At 40.4% G+C, this 19,629-nt stretch overlaps 3 protein-coding genes across 6 annotated transcripts; 1 reads left to right on the top strand and 2 right to left on the bottom strand.

Annotated features, from left to right (window-relative positions):
- The first annotated feature begins 406 nt into the window (after nt 1-406).
- Nucleotides 407-10,920, top strand: LOC116203519 (alpha-mannosidase At3g26720-like). Its single transcript, XM_031535268.1, has 30 exons — nt 407-565; nt 791-1,137; nt 1,653-1,736; nt 1,851-1,939; nt 2,228-2,402; nt 2,621-2,740; nt 2,910-2,993; nt 3,099-3,170; nt 3,521-3,634; nt 3,774-3,874; nt 3,964-4,057; nt 4,461-4,628; nt 4,731-4,820; nt 5,145-5,210; nt 5,306-5,362; nt 5,881-6,100; nt 6,308-6,447; nt 6,656-6,724; nt 6,930-6,989; nt 7,061-7,132; nt 7,471-7,518; nt 7,632-7,751; nt 7,902-7,967; nt 8,432-8,544; nt 8,671-8,755; nt 9,246-9,356; nt 9,431-9,526; nt 9,662-9,709; nt 10,076-10,144; nt 10,527-10,920. The coding sequence occupies exons 2-30, from the start codon at nt 892-894 to the stop codon at nt 10,740-10,742; spliced, it is 3,093 nt and encodes a 1,030-aa protein (XP_031391128.1). The 5' UTR covers nt 407-565; nt 791-891; the 3' UTR covers nt 10,743-10,920.
- LOC116203520 (probable plastid-lipid-associated protein 10, chloroplastic) lies at nt 10,883-15,098 on the bottom strand. Of its 3 annotated transcripts, none has more exons than XM_031535271.1 (9): nt 14,802-15,098; nt 13,851-14,118; nt 13,642-13,755; nt 13,186-13,320; nt 12,786-12,881; nt 12,092-12,172; nt 11,645-11,731; nt 11,441-11,496; nt 10,883-11,286 (listed from the first exon to the last, which is right to left on the bottom strand). In XM_031535271.1, the coding sequence occupies exons 2-9, from the start codon at nt 14,004-14,006 to the stop codon at nt 11,226-11,228; spliced, it is 786 nt and encodes a 261-aa protein (XP_031391131.1). In that variant the 5' UTR covers nt 14,007-14,118; nt 14,802-15,098; the 3' UTR covers nt 10,883-11,225. The 3 variants fall into 3 exon arrangements, with proteins under 3 accessions (XP_031391131.1, XP_031391130.1, XP_031391129.1); XM_031535270.1 differs by having other exon boundaries at nt 10,883-11,281; nt 13,851-14,101; nt 14,802-15,095; XM_031535269.1 differs by having other exon boundaries at nt 10,883-11,281; nt 14,802-15,094.
- Nucleotides 15,099-16,115: 1,017 nt separating this feature from the next.
- Nucleotides 16,116-19,415, bottom strand: LOC116205555 (SUN domain-containing protein 4-like). Of its 2 annotated transcripts, none has more exons than XM_031538183.1 (5): nt 18,985-19,415; nt 18,196-18,387; nt 16,747-17,957; nt 16,564-16,649; nt 16,116-16,468 (listed from the first exon to the last, which is right to left on the bottom strand). In XM_031538183.1, exons 2-5 carry the CDS (start codon nt 18,356-18,358, stop codon nt 16,216-16,218), a joined length of 1,713 nt encoding a protein of 570 aa, XP_031394043.1. In that variant the 5' UTR covers nt 18,359-18,387; nt 18,985-19,415; the 3' UTR covers nt 16,116-16,215. The 2 variants fall into 2 exon arrangements, with proteins under 2 accessions (XP_031394043.1, XP_031394044.1); XM_031538184.1 differs by lacking the exon at nt 18,985-19,415 and adding an exon at nt 18,599-18,970.
- Between the last annotated feature and the right edge of the window lie 214 nt (nt 19,416-19,629).

The following is a 19,629-nucleotide window of genomic DNA, read 5'->3' as shown; positions in this document are numbered from 1 at the left end:
AACATTCAAAACAAATCACCTCGAGTGTGTGGATTTTGTTTTAGCAAGCTGCGGCGTTTAGGGTGTGTTTGTTTTCTCAACAATGTTCAACTCAACTCAACTTTTTTTACAATTCAACAACACAATCATTACTTAATCATTATTTTCTCTTAATTATTTATTACTTTTTCACACTTTTTCTCATAATTCAACAATACAATAATTACAAACTAATTAAAATCAAAACTCAACACGAGTCTCAATCCAAACTGAACAAACTGACTGTGTCGGGCTGCCACTACCTCTGGCCGCTGGGGAAAAGGTGGCAGCGATGGGCTTTTCTGGTCGAGGAAAAAGGCTGCAGGGGTGTGCTCGTGGAGAATCCCACAATGGTGCGGTCGACTGGTCAGCAACAAGAAGGCTGCATATTGGTGGGTTCGTTGAGAAGCCTGCAGGGTGTGCGGTTGACCGGTCGCCGATGCGAAGGCTGCAGTGGTCGTCGCCGCCGACAAGGCCGCTCATCGGCGAGATGGTGTCAGTGGAGGGCTTGTCTAAACTCGGTCATGGAGAAGTTCTCATCATTGCCGTAATTTTCACAAATTCAATTTTTGTCAATTGTTCCTTATTTACATTTAAATAAAAGGCCGGTAGTTCTCTTTGTCTCTGTCTCTGTCTCCACTCTCACTGTCTCAGTTGAATTTCGTTCTTCCTCGGTTGTTTTTCTTCATTCTGCTTGCGGACGGAAGCAACCAATCTGCTCTGCTCTCCCCTTCTTCTTTAAGTAAGCAACTCGGTATTTTCTTCTGCGCAGATGAAATGAAGCAGCTAAGCTAAGCAGATAGTCCGTCCCACCTCACTCTGTCTCACTGACTCTGCTGTAACGAGCACCCACTCGGGGGAACTCGGTGGTGGATGATGGCAAGAATCAGCTCCCTTCGCTTCCTCCCCATGGCGATCGCTACTGTCCCACTGACTCTGGCCCTCCTCCTGCTGGCCCTCTGCCTCCTCCCTGCTCAGCCCGCCTACATAGCCTACAACACCACCCCCTCCATCGTCCCCGGCAAGATCAATGTCCACCTCGTGCCCCACTCCCACGACGATGTGGGCTGGCTCAAGACCGTTGACCAGTACTACGTTGGCGCCAACAACTCCATCCGGGTCAGTCAGCCAGTCATTCAGTTGATTGCCCATCTGCCTTCCCTCCTCTGATCATCCTCTGCTTGGACTTTTTTGCTCGCTTTTCGCATGTTCTTGCGTCTGTCCGTCTCCGTTGCTTTTGTCTCCTACGAGCTCCGCGGTGATGATCGGTTTCATAGTCGTTCTTACCGAGCTTCCGATTTGTTCGGCGAGGGTGAAGCGATCATTTAGATAGAGGAATTTGGTAGTTATGGCCTTCTTTGCTCACTGAAGTTTCTCTGAGCTTCCATTTCTAGCACAGGATGAAAACTGGGGTAAAAGTCGGAACTTTAGACGACATGAACTCGAAAGATTATTCTTTCCTAAGCAAACAGAACTTGAGCATACCGTGTTCGTTGGTCCTCCTCGTCCCTTAGTATTATTGTTGTATACCGGTATGACTGGGCAATTCGATTTTGAGTATGCGCTCTGATGCCTTTTCCGTTGCCTTTTTAATTCTGCATTCGAGATCATTAATGTGCTGGTTTTATCCGCAGGGTGCGTGTGTGCAGAATGTGTTGGACTCAGTCATATCAGCTCTCTTGGATGATAAGAACCGCAAATTTATTTATGTCGAAGTGGTACTATTGTTGTTTCTGTTTATATTATTTGGATTTCATTGGGTTTATCAGCAATCCATGGATTAAGCCTTTCCACCCTTGGAGATTATGATGCATCTTGTAACTGCCATTCAGGCCTTTTTCCAAAGATGGTGGAGGCAACAAAGTGATGCAATGAAGATCAAAGTTAAGGAGCTAGTGGACTCGGGTCAATTGGAGTTCATGTGAGGCTCACTCCTCCTCTGTTCTTGTTGATGCCTCTGTTATGAACTCTTAGAAAATGAATTATATCTGAAACATACCAAGAATGGATTGCGCAATCCATTCTTTATCTATTTCTGGGTTTTTTTTTTTTGGGAAAAGCTTTTATGGATGCTCATGGAATATCAGAGTTATTTCGCTTATTATCTCCAGATTGATGCATTTTCTACCTTTCCATTTACAGTCAATTGGAATTGTCAGGGAGTGTTCTAAGACTGACAATTTTACTTTGGCATTTTTTTTTTGGAAAGAAATGGTGGTATGTGCATGCACGATGAGGCGACCCCCCATTACATTGACTTGATTGATCAGACAACATTAGGGCACCAATTCATCAAAAAGGAATTTGGTCAGATCCCAAGAGTCGGTTGGCAGATTGATCCTTTTGGACACTCCGCTGTGCAGGCTTACTTTCTTGGTGCTGAGGTTATTTCTTGTTGCAATATACTTTTACTTCTCATGATCATCTCATTCATACAGTAGTTCATGTTTGGTAAAAGGGATTTAGAACGTGGGGACTGGAATCATTGTGCAGGATGATCTCGTTTGATATGGCAATTGTACTCCCTAATGATTACATCACGTAGCACTAAAAGTGGCACAAGAACACGATCCTGTTTCATAACATTGAATTCTTTTTGCAGCTAGGATTTGATTCTCTCTTCTTTGCACGCATTGATTACCAAGATAGAGCTAAAAGACTGAAGGACAAGACTCTTGAGGTTATATGGAGAGGTTCCAAGTCTCTCGGCTCATCCTCGCAGGTTAATGGTCTTCACTCTCTAGTTATATCTTGCTTATGGCTCTCGTTTTTCTCTTTTTAAGCTTAGGTGTGTCCTGTTTTAATTTCTTTTCTTATGTTCTGATGGCCACAATCTGCAATTCACGTTTTGACAGTTTATGTAACTGCTCATGGTACAAATTTATGGGCAGATATTCACAGGTATATTTCCACGGCATTATGATCCTCCTGATGGTTTTGTCTTTGAGATAAACGATGTATCCCCTCCTGTTCAGGTAGGTAATCCTCTTGATGCTGCATGAAACATCCTCAACTTTTGCCTTCCCCCTTCACACCCCCATCTTTAGAGAAATCATACTGACATAATCTCATTTTCAAAGGACGACGTTCTCCTGTTTGACTATAATGTTCAAGAACGGGTCGATGATTTTGTCGCAGCTGCTTTAGCTCAGGTAAGATCTTAGCATCCCCTTCATTTACTCTTCCTTGGACTGCTCTGCAAATATTTTACTTTTTCTGAGATTTATGATCCCACATAAATTCAGCAAGAGCTGCAGTTAAAAATCCCCCTGTCACATTTCAATTGGATTTGCCATTATATGATGGTGTTCGCACGACATATATATCTGAGATGTTCATTTGGGTGGTCTCCACCGATAACTCTAGCCAAGTTCTAGGAAGATTCATTGGTGGTGCTTTTCCAATAATTAAACGGAAGGAAGTTGCCCGCTTTTAAACCTGAAAAATATGTAATTGCAATTTATGTTCTTCAATTGATACATAAGTGTGATTCCATTTTTAGGCTAATGTCACCAGAACAAATCATATAATGTGGCTCATGGGAACCGACTTCCGGTATCAATATGCAAATTCATGGTTCAGGCAAATGGACAAGTTCATTCACTATGTCAATCAGGTACTCAATTTCTAGTAGCCTCAGAACTGTACATTAGACAAATTAATAAGAGTGGCGTTTATGAAAGATTGTTCCATCAATGCACTGTGTTCTTTAAATATAAGATTCTAACCTTTTCTTTTGGTTGAAATGCTCCTAGGATGGACGTGTCCATGCTTTATATTCTACCCCAACAATATACACAGATGCCAAATACACTGCAAATGAAGAATGGCCCCTTAAGTTCGATGACTTCTTCCCGTAAGTTTATTCTGAAAAATTAAGTTACTGCTTGTAAACTTAAGACATTGCAAACCCTAGCGAAGAGATCTGTTCTGTCCCATTTTCAGGTATGCGGATCATCCAAACGCTTACTGGACTGGTTACTTTACGAGCAGGCCAGCCTTCAAAGGCTATGTCAGAGCGATGAGTGCTTATTTTCTCGTAAGAAGATTGAATCTTGATTAAGTAACTAATAGAGTCTTTGGTTCACTTCTTCATTCCTGCAGTTTCATGGTCTAGTTTAGAATTTTGGAGTTATTTCAGTCCTGCTAAAACTTGTCCGCTGTGGCAATTCTTCAGTTGATTATGAAGGAAATGCTAACTGTGTATATAATAGTTTATGCACCGTGGAGTTGTGTCTGATGGATCTTCTTTAGTTGACGAATGACAGGACTATGAAAATGAGGATTGAAAACAACTCCAGATTTCTGTGTTCGGCCAAAATTTAGCATTTAAGACTGGACCAACTGACAAATTAGAGGGATTAATCTTGTCATGTCTCAAGATTTAGTTGGCTCTCGTGGATTAGCTTAAGATTCTTTTGCCCTATTCACTCTCTAATTAGGCTGCAAGGCAACTGGAGTTCTTTAAAGGAAGGACCAGCTCAGGGCCAAACACTGATGCATTAGCTGATGCGCTTGCAATTGCGCAACATCATGATGCTGTCAGCGGTACACAAAGACAACACGTTGCTGCTGATTATGCATTGAGAATCTCAATAGGCTATCTTGAGGTTTGTAAATTTGTTCAACTTCCTGTAGTTCTCCTCTATGAGAGGCAGATTTAAGCACCTTATGAGATGCTTGAGAAACTCTGTTTTCTGTTATTTGTATAGGCTGAGAAGTTGGTGGCATCTACACTTTCTTTCTTGGCGGATTCAAAAGTGGGCATGGGAGAGAAGAAGTCAACAACGAACTTTCAGCAGGTTTTGCTACAGTACCTCAAAGTTTCATCTAGTATTTTGAAGCCAAGAAAGAAAAAAATCTTCTCAATGGGAACTAAGGACAGGAAGTATGCATTGGAAGGAAAATAAGGACAAGAAAGAAAGTTGTTATCCCGTGTACTGCATGGTTTCCATACTAAATTGAAACATTGTTGATCTCAAAGATATATACTGGGCTAGTGGTTTCACAGTTATTTTTTTATTCGACCTACCCTTTTTGACACCGATATGTTTGAACAGTGCAATCATTTGATTAAGTCTAACATTCTCCTTTGCTTCAATAACTTGCATAAATTCTCTTTACAGTGTCCTCTCCTTAACATCAGTCATTGTCCTCCATCAGAAGCTGCTTTGCAAAATGGAAAGAGACTGGTAGAAACATATCTTAGCTTTATATTTGTTTTCCTTTTTCTTTTTCACGTTTTTGGTAATGGTTTTCTCTTTGCACACTGAATTTTATTTTGCAGGTGATTGTCATTTATAATCCTTTAGGATGGCAAAGAAACAATGTGGTTAGAATACCGGTAATTGCTTGCACCTTTGCCTTTGCCTCTTGCTTATAGCTTTTGAGGCATTTACTATCTGTTCAAGGATGGCCTGATAAGAAGAAAAGGCTTTCATACCTTAAATCTTTTTCTTTTTTTCTTTTCCCTTGGCTTCTGCTTTTTATGGAGAACTTCCAAGTATTGATAGCTTCAAGAATGTTTTTACTTATTTTTCTTGAACACAGCTTTTGCACAAGCAATAACTAACTTTAGCTTGATGTGCCAAGGGTTCTTCTATGGACCTGTTAATTTTCATTCTTTTTTTTTTATACTGATCTTAGAAAATCTTTTATTTTTTTAATGTTAGACATCCGCATCATGTGCATGGATCATAGTTTGGTCAACCTACAGAAATGAATGTTGACCGTCAAATTTGGATATGCTAGAGAGCTTTTAATTAAATATATAAGAAGATGTAATCCGATTTATTCATTAATACTTATTCCTACATATATATGTGGTACGTGTGTTTTTATATAAACGATTCTTTTTGTCAGGTTTCTGATGAGAATTTGATTGTTCAAGATTCTGGTGGAAAGATTATTGATTCCCAGCTCCTTCCCGTATCCAATGCCACTTTAAAATTAAGAAGCTTCTATACTAAAGCATATCTAGGTGCATCTCCAACCGAATCAGTCAAGTATTGGCTTGTGTTTTCGGCATCAGTGCCATCCCTTGGTTTCAGCACGTACACTGTTTCTGCTGCAACACAGACAGGTTAGCCATCTCATCTGTAATGGACTTTCAAAATAACATGAAGAGATCTAACAACGTAGAATTATCATAGGCCTGTTCAGGCTAGTGCAATGAAAGAAATGACCAGGTCATTAAGAACTATGAATTAGAAAGTCTGGTCTGGTCTGCTTTTGAGAAGAGAAGTAGCTTTTAAGACTTTGCTTTTTTAATGTTTGCTTGTCATGTAAGGTCCACACTCGTTCATGTCAACTGTATCCTCATCAAGAGAGAGTCCAGATGCTACCATCGAAGTTGGCCAAGGAAGTCTGAAACTGGTTTACACTGCAGACGCAGGGAAGCTGACTCAGTATGTTAATACAAGGAATCAGGTAATGTCCTTCAATTTGAATTGAAATGACATGAGAAGAATGTCTTCTGTTCTAAATGGAATTGCTTCTGTCCTTAGTTCTTAGTAGTTGATATCTGTTGAGTCTTCCAATATGATGGGATGGCTTTTATAATTACAGAAAATATCAAACCCTTAATAATAATTGGAAAAAGAAAAACTGAATGTTCTAAATTTCTTCACTGTCAAAGGTTAGAGCAAATGCTGAACAGTCATACAGTTATTACTCTGGAAATGATGGGACTGATAAAGACCCTCAGGTACAAATTGTCCTCCCCTGCTAATTACAATTGTGTCACTTCTCATTTAACGATTATCTTAGTTATCTTTCTTTTTTTCTTTTTACATTTTTTCATTTTTTCACTTATTTATTATTTTCCCTTTTCCTTTTTCCCCCTCTTCCATTTTTGTGTGTTTCATTTATTTGTGAGCTTCATTCATTGAGCATTTTCTCCTTTTCTGAAGGCATCTGGGGCCTATGTCTTCCGTCCAAATATGACATATCCAATAAAATCTGATCAGAAGGTAACTGATTTACAACATGAACAAGTCGTAGTTTTTAAAATATATATGTCTAATGAAGATGCTTGTCTTAGGCCCCTCTGACAGTGATACGCGGTCCTCTGCTCGATGAAGTACATGAGGAGATCAATTCGTGGATATCTCAGGTAATTTTTATTTTTGAATTGCCATGTGTTTGTAGCTCTTAATATCACCTTGAAAATTATGGTGGCTCTTATCCTAATTCTGTGCATAACAATTATGATTCTTTTATAATCATTTCGTTTGCTATGATGACTTTTATTAGATTATTAGACAAAAAATGTCAATTCGAAAAGCCCAAAAAACGGTTCACTTTTTTCATAGGAAGGCATTTCCATTTGTAGATGACTTATCTCTTCATGAGAAAGCAATCAAAGTGACTGCTTCATTGAATTTTTATGTATTGTACGATTGGTTAGAAGAGTTCTTAGTAAGTGAAGGCCATGTGAATATGATTCTGCAGGTCACAAGAATTTACAAGGAGAAGGAACATGCTGAAGTAGAGTTTACTGTGAGTTCACCATTTTTTATTTGTTAATTTATTTGGATCATGAGTTCAATCTTGCATATATACTTACGTAATCAAGATAGGCAAAGTGTGTAATGACTTGTTTACATTTCTAGATTGGGCCTATACCGATAGATGATGGAATCGGTAAAGAAGTGACAACGAAGATAACAACTGCAATGCAAACAAATGCTACATTCTACACTGATTCTAATGGACGTGACTTCATTAAAAGGGTATGCTGATTCTTGCCTTCTATTTACAATTGTGGCAAATTTTCCCTCCCAATTGTTCTTCTTAATGAGCTCCCTTGAGAAATAATTACATCAGATTTCCACTTTTCTATTTCAAGATGATTTAAGTTAATGATTCAACCAAATTGCTAGGTTCGTGACTTCAGGACAGACTGGGATTTGGAAGTACACCAACCAGTTGCTGGAAATTATTATCCTGTAAGTATGCTTTAATAATCCACAAGTCCACTATATATCTAATCAGATTTGTGCATTTGGTGTCAAAGTAACCCCAAAGTCTGGTGTATCAGATCCAAACGGGGAATGCCAATCTGTGGTCGGTTACATAGTTAGTGCAGAGTAATGGTCAAGAACCCACATAAGCATTTAGTAAATATGGATTTGTCGTTCACCAAAACAAAAAAAGAAAAAAAAACGATTTGTCACTCATGAGAAGGTTAGAACCTAAGATATATTAAATAAAGTTTAAAAGTTTCTCTCTAATTCTAAATAATATTTAAAAAAAATTTTCCGTAGTTCATCTAACTAGCATAAGCTTCTTCCAGAACAATTGGAAGTGGTCCTTTTGAAAATTTCACTCTTGTTCACAAGTCAGCGGGGAACATACATATAAAGCTCTTGTATGCAAAACTTCTTTTTAATCTCCTTTTGCTACATTTTAGATCAATCTTGGAACTTATGTGGAGGATGGTGAAACGGAACTTTCGTTGTTGGTGGACCGTGCAGTGGGAGGATCCAGTCTAGTCGATGGTCAGATTGAGCTCATGCTCCACAGGTTTCAATCTCATACAATCTCTCTTTCCAATTTTGTACTTGAGATGTGCAGACATAGTTATATGATCATTGATCAATTCGTGACATTGTCGGTTCTCTCACTGTCTAAGATCTTTCAATTTTGTAGGAGGATGACTCATGATGATATAAGAGGTGTTGGTGAGATTCTGAACGAAACAGTTTGTGTTCAGAACAAATGTGAAGGCTTAACAGTAAGATAACATATCAGCATCATGCCCACCATCATTGATTTCATTGAAACCAATCAACTTCTCCATTAACTCGTAATTCAATATGGTGCTAGTTATTGCAGATATACCCCATGTTTATATTTGTATGACCAATTTTTAGGACTTTTACAATGATATTGATGAAGAAATATTTGAATGTGTGGGATGTATCTAATTTCTCTTTAGGTGTTGAGGCGTGTAGTAAGCGGAAACTTCTTGTTAGGCAAATTTCATGAATCAAGAAAGTTTTGCAGGCTTGGCCCGCCCTTCTTACCACTTATCCCAAAATGGAAACTTTTGCAGGCCTATGATATTAAATTACAAATTTATATGATTTTTGCAACTCCCGAATATGTTTTTTAGCCGTATTTCTCTCTTTTTCACTGAAAGGGATCTCATATCTTATCTTCGTGTATTTTTTCTTTGATTACTCGCATCTATAATACTGGCTTTCTTGCTTGATGGTTTGCAGATTCAAGGGAAGTTTTATCTCAGGATTGATCCGAAAGGAGCAGGTGCCAGGTGGCGACGCACATTTGGCCAAGAGATATATTCTCCGCTATTATTAGCCTTCAGCGAAGAGGTAAAAGTTGTCTTGAACTCGATGATCTTTAAGCATGAGAGGCATTAGTAACATTCTTAGTTCTCTTTTCACAGGACGGAACTAGTTGGTCTGAATCTCACCTGACTACTTTTTCCGCTATCGATCCTTCCTATAGTTTACCAGGCAATGTTGCCCTAATAACCCTCCAGGTACTTGCAAATCTCCTCTATGTCCGCTAAGGGTATGGTTCTGTCGATGAAATAGTGCGAACTTATCATTTTCTGTTTAAGTTTTCCACTTCGGTTAGAATGATTTCTTTATCTTTCTCCGGCTGATCCTTTCAGGAACTTGAAGATGGAAGAGTACTTCTCCGGTTGGCTCACCTCTACGAAGTACTTATCTTCTCTATTCCCTTTCCTGCTCAATGTCATGCTATTGTATGTTTGTTTTGACAAAAACTTTCATCAGTCAATCTCAGTAGAGGCTCCAGGACGACATACTAGTCAATAATAAGATTTACTTCCAAGGGTGACCGAACAGAGCACATTATAATATATATATATATATATATATATATATTTTTTTTTTTTTCCCCTTTTCCCTTCTCTTTTAACAGTTTCGAAATAAAAATAATATCCTATATGACTGGTTTACTGCAAAATCAAAGCCAGAGTTTGCAAGCATTTTAACAGGCAGAGTTCATCACTTAAGGTTTACATAACTCGCCTTCTAATTAAGGATGTTTGTGACTTGCACAGATCGGAGAGGATGAAGAGTACTCTGGAACGGCGAGCGTGGAGTTGAAAAGGTTGTTTTCAAACAGGACGGTGAGAGTTCTGAACCCTTTACTCCACTCAACCATCCTCTTTTCATTGTTTGCTGCTGCCTGGATGTGTCATTTGTCGAAGTTGTCTAGAGGTGTCCTGGGTACTTCAATGTGGGACCGACCATCTCAGTGTACAATTTTCATGCACCTTTCTACCAACTAAAACTTACAGGACAGTCGGCCGCACTTAACATCATATGGATTTAGGTTTTGATCCTTGTTGCAGTTGGTGTTTGATGAAAATCAGTTGCTTTGACGACTAAGATGGAATTTGGGACGAGAAGCGAGTGAAAACATTTCCTGAGCAACGCTTTTAAGAGGACAAGTTAATTATATTTGGAACCAGGAGTTTCCTCACTACTTTGCCGGTAATTCTTTTTCAGATAGTCAAGGTGACGGAGACGAGCTTATCTGCGAATCAGGAGAGAGCTGAGATGGAGAAGAGAAGGCTCAACTGGAAAGCTGAAGGCAGCTCCCAGGAACCTGAGGTAAAGCGGGGAGGGCCCGTCGACCCTGCAAAGCTTGTTGTGGAACTCATCCCGATGGAAGTCCGAACTTTCATCATCGAACTTAGTTATCTACAGAAGCATAGTTCCTGATGGAGAGTGTTCACGACCGGATGTTGTCCCATGTATTATTGGCGTATAAAGTAATATCCCATGTCATAGGAAATACAATAGAGGGATTTTTATGTTGTACGCAGGCAAAAATCTGAGTACCGTAACAATGGAGGAGAGTACGCGATGAATCGGTGATATATTCCAAGTGTTCACATAATATCTCCGTTGAAAAAAGAAATTCAATCTCAACAAGGCAGCACATAACTTCACAATTTTCTAAAGACTATCGAAATTGAAATGTACTCTTGTTATTTTCGATAAAAGAATACCATTCAGTACAGATCAAAGTCGTTATCATTGCTGAAGGACTCTAAAGTGAGAAATTGTGCGTGCTCCCACGGAAATGCGGTGAACTCCACCTTCCATTTACTTGGTAGAAGCCAGTCAGTGTCAGGTGGGCTCAGAAGTCGAGAGGCTGAGCTCGAGTGAAAACAAAGACTCCACCCCCTCCAACAGCACGACCTAAAAGCATGTCCCGATCCAAATATGACAAGTAATAAAGCCCTCCAACGCCTTGCCTGCACTAGAGTTCGAGTTGTGTAACTGTTTCTAGTCATTCTTATGCATATGTCACCAGATATCTGGGTATCAGTACAAGCCTATAAAGCAGACGTTTGAAGACCATGGATCTTGGGACACAAAGGAAATTGTGGTTATTTAAGGGCATGTGCTCGTACCTCCCCGGATTCTGCACCGGTATTTGAGCTTTGAAAGCCCGTATAAATTGCAAAACCTGCGGTGAAGATTTCTTTCAATTCAAGCCCGTAACTTGAGAAAAGGAAAATTGTTGAGGGTACTTGGGAGTAACTGAAGGTTGCCAATCTAATGACTATCACCTACTCCTTTGAAAGAAGAATGTATATAAGCAAGCTGATGGGTACCTGTAGGCTTAAGAATGAGCGTGGTAGTATTGCTGGAGTGATCAGTGCTTGCAACTGCGCGCTGATCTTAAAATTTTGAAGATTAATCTGCAATGGCGAATTAGTAGCTTCAAGTATAGTTAAAAGCTTCAAAAATCAGCTATTATTCTGCAGCAATTGTGAGAAATCTTATAGCGAGCTAGATCAAGGGAACAATACTAGATTGCCTCCATTTATCTGAAGCAGATTATATGTTAGTCCTTCCGATTAACCAAAACGGATTTTATTTGTGGATCTGTTTACATTCTATTTCTAATGATGATGACGATGACGATGACCATGACCACAACCACGACAGCAAAGTGAATCAATAATGATAATGATGATGATGAGGCTGACGACGAGAACGACCATGACACACCACCACCAAGATGATGATAATATAAGTATGATGACAATTGAACTTACCTCTTCAAACTGAAGATAGATGTTTCGGGCGGAGACAACTGAAAATTTGGCAGAAACAAGAAGAGTTGCACCATTTTCTTCCTATGTAGAAAAGAAGAATCAGAAACTTGATTTCAATATAAAACGTAAAAAGAAAATAAATTATGTACTACAAGTTTAGTTTGAAACAGACAGAGGGGAAGGGAGAAGAGAGTAATGGAGGGGTGAATAAAGAGACATGAAATCAATCAAAACCAGTTTTGATGTCTCCTTGCGGCTATCTCTTCCCCGCTTTCACCCCCCTTTTCTCTTAACTACACAGAAAACCAAAGATCTACTTTGCTCAATCGAAGAGGACCAGACTCGGTGTCATGCATGAGAACTGCCCAATCCAATATGTATCTGGTCGACAACTGAGGTCACTGGCTTAAGTATGGTTTCATTAATTAACCAAACATCAGAATATCAAGAAAAACAAATCTGACCAATGTAATTAGTCAGATTCGTGGATTATGGCAACCAAATAAGGACTAGATAGGCTAGTATACTTGTAGTATCTATTGTAGAGAAGAAATACGTGTATGATACCTAAGACAATGGAAGAACAGAAGAACGAAAACTTAATATGAAAACAAATTTATGCATAAGGGTATGGTTTACGGCTGAAGGATGAAGCAACCACAGTGACTAAGCGAAAGAAGAAGGTTAAGCTTACTTCTAACAAGCTGGGTACACTCCACTGGACAACATTATCAACAGAGCCACCATCTGATTTTTTGCGGCAATCAAATCTTTGGAAGATCTGCCCAACCTAAACCATCCTCCCAATAAAAGCAAATGGGTACACATAATATAATCATAAAAAGTGAAGCTATACAATTTTATCTCATGATCTACAAGGTCAGATTCAATTGGCAAACCATTTTCAACTCAGTAATCTTTTGTTGCTGTTGTCCAGTTCAGTGATAGAACCACATGGTTGATAGCAGGTATCAACTGTTCTCTGGTCTAGTCCTATTCAAACTTAGTGCACATCGGTCTGTTGGACCAAACTGTGCACTTGACCAGTATTTACTATTTATTTATGTATGCTTGAATATCCATGCTTTCAGCACCTGAAAGAAAGGAAGCCTAGCAGCAGATTCGAAAAGTACGAGGACATCAGGTGCAGAAGTATATTGCAGACGCCACGTGCCATCCAACTTCACCAAATCAATTGGTGCACCACTGCAGTATCCCTCCAGGCTAACCTGCCCATTTTAAAAGAAGATGAATACAATATAAGCTTGAACTGATCTTTCTTTTCTTTCTTTTTCTTTTTTGCTTTTTTTTTCATTTGATTTCTTATATATATATTAACAGGGAGCTCCTTCAGAGATGACCCATGATCCCACAAGGCTCGCCTCTTCACAAGGCCCATGTAAGTTGAGGCACCCCGTTAATGCACGGACCTAAGAGTGTCGTCATATCCTGGTCCAGAATTCATACGGCGGCTATGTCGCAGAACATGAACTAATGAAAAAATTGGAATTATTAAATAATTAACTTATGATAAAATGATGGGAGCATGCCATAGCCTCTTCGATAAATGAGCGTTGATCGGCATTTGTAACCAGACCCCGCTGCGTGTCCTGGACAGCTCGTAGTAACTCATGTTTCTGAGTCTCCAATGCAACCTCAGATAACTTGAAACATGCATAAATCAAATTAGCTCAGGAAGGAGAGAGAGGGAAAAAAAAAACACTAGATAAAAATATCGTGAGGGGAAAAGGAGCTAAACCTGTGCCTGTTGGGCAGTGCAAGCTACGGTATATGGAGATTTTTTCCGAGAGTAATATCTCCTCGGGGCATAACCATTTGAAGGACAGCGGTTGACTTCTCGACCGTACTGCTTTGGGGCGGGAAAGCATAAGCGAGAAGCAAATGCCAACTCCATTTCTTTCAACAACCCTTCAAGCTCAGTGTATCAGCGACAGCTGGGATCATATGATTTGAATTGATGCTCGAGCTTATTGGTGCAGCGCTGAGTTTCTGCAATGAACCTCTACCTGTTTGTCACGACAGAATAACAAGGAAAGAAATGCAATGACGTGAATATCATCAATTTATAGAACTTCCTTCCCTTCCCACACGAGCCAAAAGAAATTGTGCAAGAGACCATTTGCAAATTGCACACTAGAAACAAAACAGACTAGCCCAATTTCCGACAAGTTAATTCGTATACGAAGTTGGCTCTACTCCAAATCTAACGGGACTAATTTTCGAGAATCCAAATTCTCGAGTTTAAATCAGAGTCCTGTTGCAGATGCAAAGCGTCAATATTAGCTCTAAGCGATAACTGCATCTTGGAACAACCATCTTTAATATCAAAAACCCCCACAGCAATCAAATTCATCTTTGTCCCTCTATTCATTAGTAAGCACACCAGACGGCGTAATGTAGGGGAAACATTCAAATAACAAAACTTCTTAATAATGGTATGAAATTCAAAGTCAACAAACAAATGCCTTTGGTTCATATATGATCAGACGCTTTGACAATGCCAACAGCAATCGCATTTCTTGGTTAATATGCCTTTCTTGAACATTCCATAGTCCATACATATCGATGATGATGCCAAAAATCCATGAGAACTCGAACTCGAATTCATCGAAAAACAATAACATGGCAGTGATTGCATTACATAAACCAATGTTGAGTGAAATCATAATCAGAAGTGCGGGACACTTACCCTGACCCTCGAAGTTGCCCGAAGCTACTAACACTGTGTTAGGCGAAATGGAGATGCCGCTGTGTGGAGGGCCGGCGGCGGCTGTTGTGGTCCTCGGTGAGGTGGAGCGGAAATTGTGGGCGGGGCTCGGCTGTGTTGGCGGTGGTTGAGCTGAGATATTAGCCGGCAGTGGTGGTTCACCGCTGAGTTCGGCCACTTAACGGCGGTGAGGTGGTGCCGTCCTGGTTATTGGCGCGGTGCCGCCACGTCACTCCTGCTCCGTTTTCGGCCACTTTCGATTTGATTTGAAACGTTATCCTTTTCATTTTCTTTTGCCACCTTTTATTTTGGTAACATTTCATTTTACACCACTAACTTTTTGGTACGTTCCATTTTGCACCCAGCAGGTATGCATCAATTTGGATACTCAAGTCTGGCTTGTGAATTCATGGAGGGATGAGTTTGTATAATAATCCTCCATAACCGATCCTCCATAGCCCTCCTTTATAGGGATTTGTACTTCATAAGGATTTGTATGGATCCCGGGTATATCCGGAATTGATCGAAATCTACCCATTAGGGTAGGGTCCGAATAGCTACTATAGAAAATAGGGTAGGATCCGGTATTAAAATAATGAATCGATGAAAACCGATTTCGGTTCCGATTCTTGCATATAAGGTATCCAGACCTAGAACCGGAACCGATACCCGAACTCGGATAATAATTTCCACGATAATATATATATATATAGTTATATTTAGATATTTCCACGATAATTTTTTTTTAAAATTAAATTTATGTCGACATTCTGTTTTGCTTGATTACTGATTATGGATGAGACATTTTCGATTTTATTTAATGAGACAAAAAAATTTACTGATCCCAATAGGGTATCCAGAACTTGGAGTATAATTCAAGTTTCGGATAAGTTTCGGTTCCATGACTTAACATGGTAGGATCTGATTTCAAAATCTTGAAATATATCTCTTACGGGATATGGTCTGAATATCGTGAAAAAGACAGGGTACTCAAACCTGCACACCTCTACTCCTTAACCAGCGATCCAAACAAGTGTTAGCAATTTCCGTTGCAAGTGTAGAAGTACGGTGACTTCAAACCGAACTTTAATGGTGTGTTTGGTTTCAAAGTCAAAGTACAAATGATTATGTAGTGTATTGAGTTAAAGTTAAAAGTTAAAATTTTTGACTTGAAAAATATGTATTTTTGTTGTGTAGTATGTTAAGTTAAAGTTAAAATTTTTGTGATTTTAACTGCGAAACCAAACGGAGCATAAGAATTATGAAACAAAACCAAGCAGAAAGAGAGTTGACAGCTGAACAGGAAGACGATCTTAATTCGAAATGCTTGTTTAAATGTAAGCCGTCTCTTTTCATCAAAGCATCGAACTACTTGCAAGAAATTTCTCGATTATCATTATAACGAGAGTATGAAAAGAATGGCACTGCAGCTCAATAGTAGTAGAAGCCAGGAAGAGCTCACGCGACAAAATTTCCTGGGCTCGTCATCCATCCTATGAACACTCAAAAATGCTGTACAAAAACTACCCGCCATATCTACCAACACTCTCGCAAGAGCTACTAAACCGAAAACAGCACATACAAGAAACACCACGACGCCCTTGTTCTCCATGGAAACCTGCCGCTCCTTCACCTTCTCCACCTCGGACCTGAACCGTTGCATAAACAAAACCATTAGTTGTTAAATGACACGTGTGAAACCATCGTCGGTTCAAAGTTCGATTCTTGGAAACAGAAGAAAAACCTGAGGATGCTGTTGTCCCTTATAAGATTATCCAACTTCAGTGACACGTCGGATTTCCAAGACATGAGATCTTCAACATCTCTGTTCTGCAAGATTGATAGACAGCTGACATATGTTAGATGGCGATAAAACATCTAAAACTCAAGAGACTGAAAGAACTGTACTGTGTTTGATGGTACATACCGTAGTCTCCTTACTGTGAAGAAGAATTTTAATGTCTGATCTGAGCTTTTCCAGAAGTGCTTCCTTATCTTCTATATCTTTATCGAGTTCCTTCAGGATGTTACCATATCTGGAATTTAGCTCCTCCAGGTACAGCTCTAGGACAGATAAATTCAGATCCAGAGACCGAACTTTCTGCATCAATATTTTCAAAACAGTGTCCCCAGGCATTCTTCCTACTTGCTGACGCCCTTCATCTGCATGCTCACGCGTATTTTTTGCGACATCAGTCTCCTGAATAACATCGACCAAATTCTGATAGATATCATCGCCATTAGCTGACTCTGCCCGAGAAGGCGGTTTCTTTTCGACATTTTCTTCCACTGGATTTTCTGGAAGGGAGATCAAATCCTCAAGCATCCTTTCAACAGCATCCACTCCATACACTTCGAGGACACTCAGCGTACAGTAGAATTCATGCCCATAGTGGCTCAAAAGATTTAATTTAAGATATCTCACCCATTTTGGTTCGGAAAGAGAAAACCTCTGGGCCACCTTGCCATTTGCAGCAGTAAAATTTCCAAGCTTCACCCAGGAATCTGTAGGGTAAGCCAAACTCCCCAGCAGCACAAACTCTTTCAGATTGGAAGAGTAGTGCTCGAAATTCGCGATCTCAATCGTATCTACCAAGGTTTCTTCTGAAAGTTCTATAACGACATATTTCTCTTCAGCGGAACAGGGATTACGCAGGTACTTGTCCTTGTCTCTGCATAAGATGTTAGAGGCACCTTTAGCTTCCTTGTTAAAAGCCAAGACCTTTGCTCCCTTTGAAGCCGAAGCATAGTTGTATACTGCACCCCCGGGCTCCACCCTATGAATCACACTCTCAGACTGGCCATTTTCCGATTTGCTTCTCGAGTTGAAAGCCTTGCTCTTGAACTCATCAAGACCAAGCGGCACACCACGGGACATCCGATCAACCCTTGAGAGATCTTTCCCACGCGTAGCACTTGTTGCTGAGCCCTGATTTTCTCTCTCTGGCACATAATTCACAGCTCCACCATTGGGATGGCTATCAACCTCACAGGCCTCGAATCTGGAGTCACCTTTGACATCAGAAAGTGATTCTGATGCGTGTTCATTATTCATAAACTCAGACTGTATAACCTGTCCTGCTTTAGCTTCATCCTCGGTTGATTTTTTGGTTGACGATACTCCTGATCCATGTGAATCTGGATAAATGACAGAGATACCCAAATCAGAAGCTATCAACACAAAGAGATTAATCACCCGAAAGACTAGACAACCAAAAATTCGCTATTCAGCCCTCGCGTATGCAAGGGATGATCTCTATCTCAGATCACTGTGAAGAGCAATTTCAATTCTAAGCAAAGAGCGAAGAAATGAATCTCATTGTGATAGCATGTCCCAACTACTTCCGGTCTATTTGGGAACTACTTTGATACTCACCTCTATGTCCATCACCGTGACTGACCCACAGACTGAAGAGGAAGAGAAGCCCCCAGAGAACGAAAACAAGCGACAGAGAAACCTTGTACAAGTGATACCGGCCACTGATGACCTTGTCCGAACAGGCTCTCCTCTGCAGAAGAGCTCTCTGCGATCTCTGCATCGTGCATCAATCCGATCCAATGCTGATCCCTGCATCAAATGACACGAGTATTATAAGCCAGCATGATGGTTACACCTGATAAAAGGACAAGTTTCGTTGCTTGAGAACTAAGCTCAGATCCTATACAGAATGCAGATTCAGCTCAAATACGAAATAGAGCGCTTTCCTTCTCCTGTCAAAGAATAAGCTCGCCTTAGCAGCTAAGCGAACAGACACTTGATTCAGAAGAAACAGACTAACCGGAAAGAGACCCCAGCTTGCTCTAACTACAGTCACCAGTGGAGGAATTGCCTATAAAACCACGAAATGGAGCTAAGCGGAATCCACTCGATCAGTCGACTATCGAACGGCTGTGCTTTTTATCAACTAACGTGAAAGCAATGGTTTGTCCATCACTTTTCCTAGGAAACCCCGAAAACAAAAGCAAACCTCGCCGGCCTTTATGGGCGGGCAAATGGGACAGCACCAGATCGCAGTGATCGGCACATCGATAACCGAATCCGATCATGACACCCACTGATTCATCCAAGAATCAAAACCCAAATGGAAGAAACTCATGGAGACACTGACTTGAACCGGAAGAAATGAAGAAGCTGCTGCCCAAAAAGAAGTGAACAGAATCCCACCTGGGCACTGTTTGAATCAGCCGAGGAGAGAGAGCTCCGGCATGGGAGAAGCCAGAAGCCTCGAGATCAGAGGAAGAAAGGCGGTCTGCGCTGTGAATCCACCCAACCCAGTTCGCCTTCTCTCGGATTAAATAAAAAAATACCAATCATGGCGCCAGCAAGAAATCACTCCCTCCTTCGCCTTCTCTCATTCGGTAACGTATCTGAGCACGATTGGAAAGTAACAACTCATGCTTCCGTCTGACGTTTGCTTGGCTCTGCCTCTGCCTCTGCCTCTGCTCCTCCTTCCGATCAGTGAAGAGCCTTTTTTGAATTTTGAATCGGTTGGTTGATTGTATCGGACCAACCAGAGATCAAAGGTGGAACCTTTGCCGCAGCAAACGACAAGGCAGGCCGTGGAGACGTTGCCGTATTTGGCTCCAGCTCAGGTCTCATTTCGGTTTTAAAAAGCACGGAAATTTCTTGTCCTTTTAACGGAAAAATTACGAGAATACCGCCCGACACGGAATGAATCGAAGGCGGCGGTAACAAATTTTAACTGTATCGTATCCGAGGGTGAAAAATTAAACAAACTCTCTTGACTCTATCGGGATAATGTACCGAATCATAATCCAAACGCACGTAAAATTCAGGTCACGCTATTCC

Source organism: Punica granatum, chromosome 4 (assembly GCF_007655135.1).
Source record: "Punica granatum isolate Tunisia-2019 chromosome 4, ASM765513v2, whole genome shotgun sequence".
Classification (NCBI taxonomy): Eukaryota; Viridiplantae; Streptophyta; class Magnoliopsida; order Myrtales; family Lythraceae; genus Punica; species Punica granatum.
Note: the sequence above shows the minus strand (reverse complement) of the source record. Positions and strands in the feature narration are given on the sequence as shown.

Bases quoted from the DNA above. Each gene is read 5' to 3' on its own strand.
- LOC116203519 (XM_031535268.1), top strand. From the start codon at position 892: ATGATGGCAAGAATCAGCTCCCTTCGCTTCCTCCCCATGGCGATCGCT. The intron at 7,752-7,901 runs GTATGCTGATTC...CCAAATTGCTAG, and splicing joins GACGTGACTTCATTAAAAGG to GTTCGTGACTTCAGGACAGA. The intron at 8,545-8,670 runs GTTTCAATCTCA...TCAATTTTGTAG, and splicing joins ATTGAGCTCATGCTCCACAG to GAGGATGACTCATGATGATA.
- LOC116203520 (XM_031535270.1), bottom strand. From the start codon at position 14,006: ATGGAGTTGGCATTTGCTTCTCGCTTATGCTTTCCCGCCCCAAAGCAG. The intron at 13,756-13,850 runs GTTTAGCTCCTT...GCATGTTTCAAG, and splicing joins GCACTGCCCAACAGGCACAG to TTATCTGAGGTTGCATTGGA. The intron at 12,173-12,785 runs GTAAGCTTAACC...TTTTCTACATAG, and splicing joins GTGTACCCAGCTTGTTAGAA to GAAGAAAATGGTGCAACTCT.
- LOC116205555 (XM_031538183.1), bottom strand. From the start codon at position 18,358: ATGCAGAGATCGCAGAGAGCTCTTCTGCAGAGGAGAGCCTGTTCGGAC. The intron at 16,650-16,746 runs GTATGTACCATC...TCAATCTTGCAG, and splicing joins TTCACAGTAAGGAGACTACG to AACAGAGATGTTGAAGATCT. The intron at 16,469-16,563 runs GTTTTTCTTCTG...GCAACGGTTCAG, and splicing joins AGGGACAACAGCATCCTCAG to GTCCGAGGTGGAGAAGGTGA.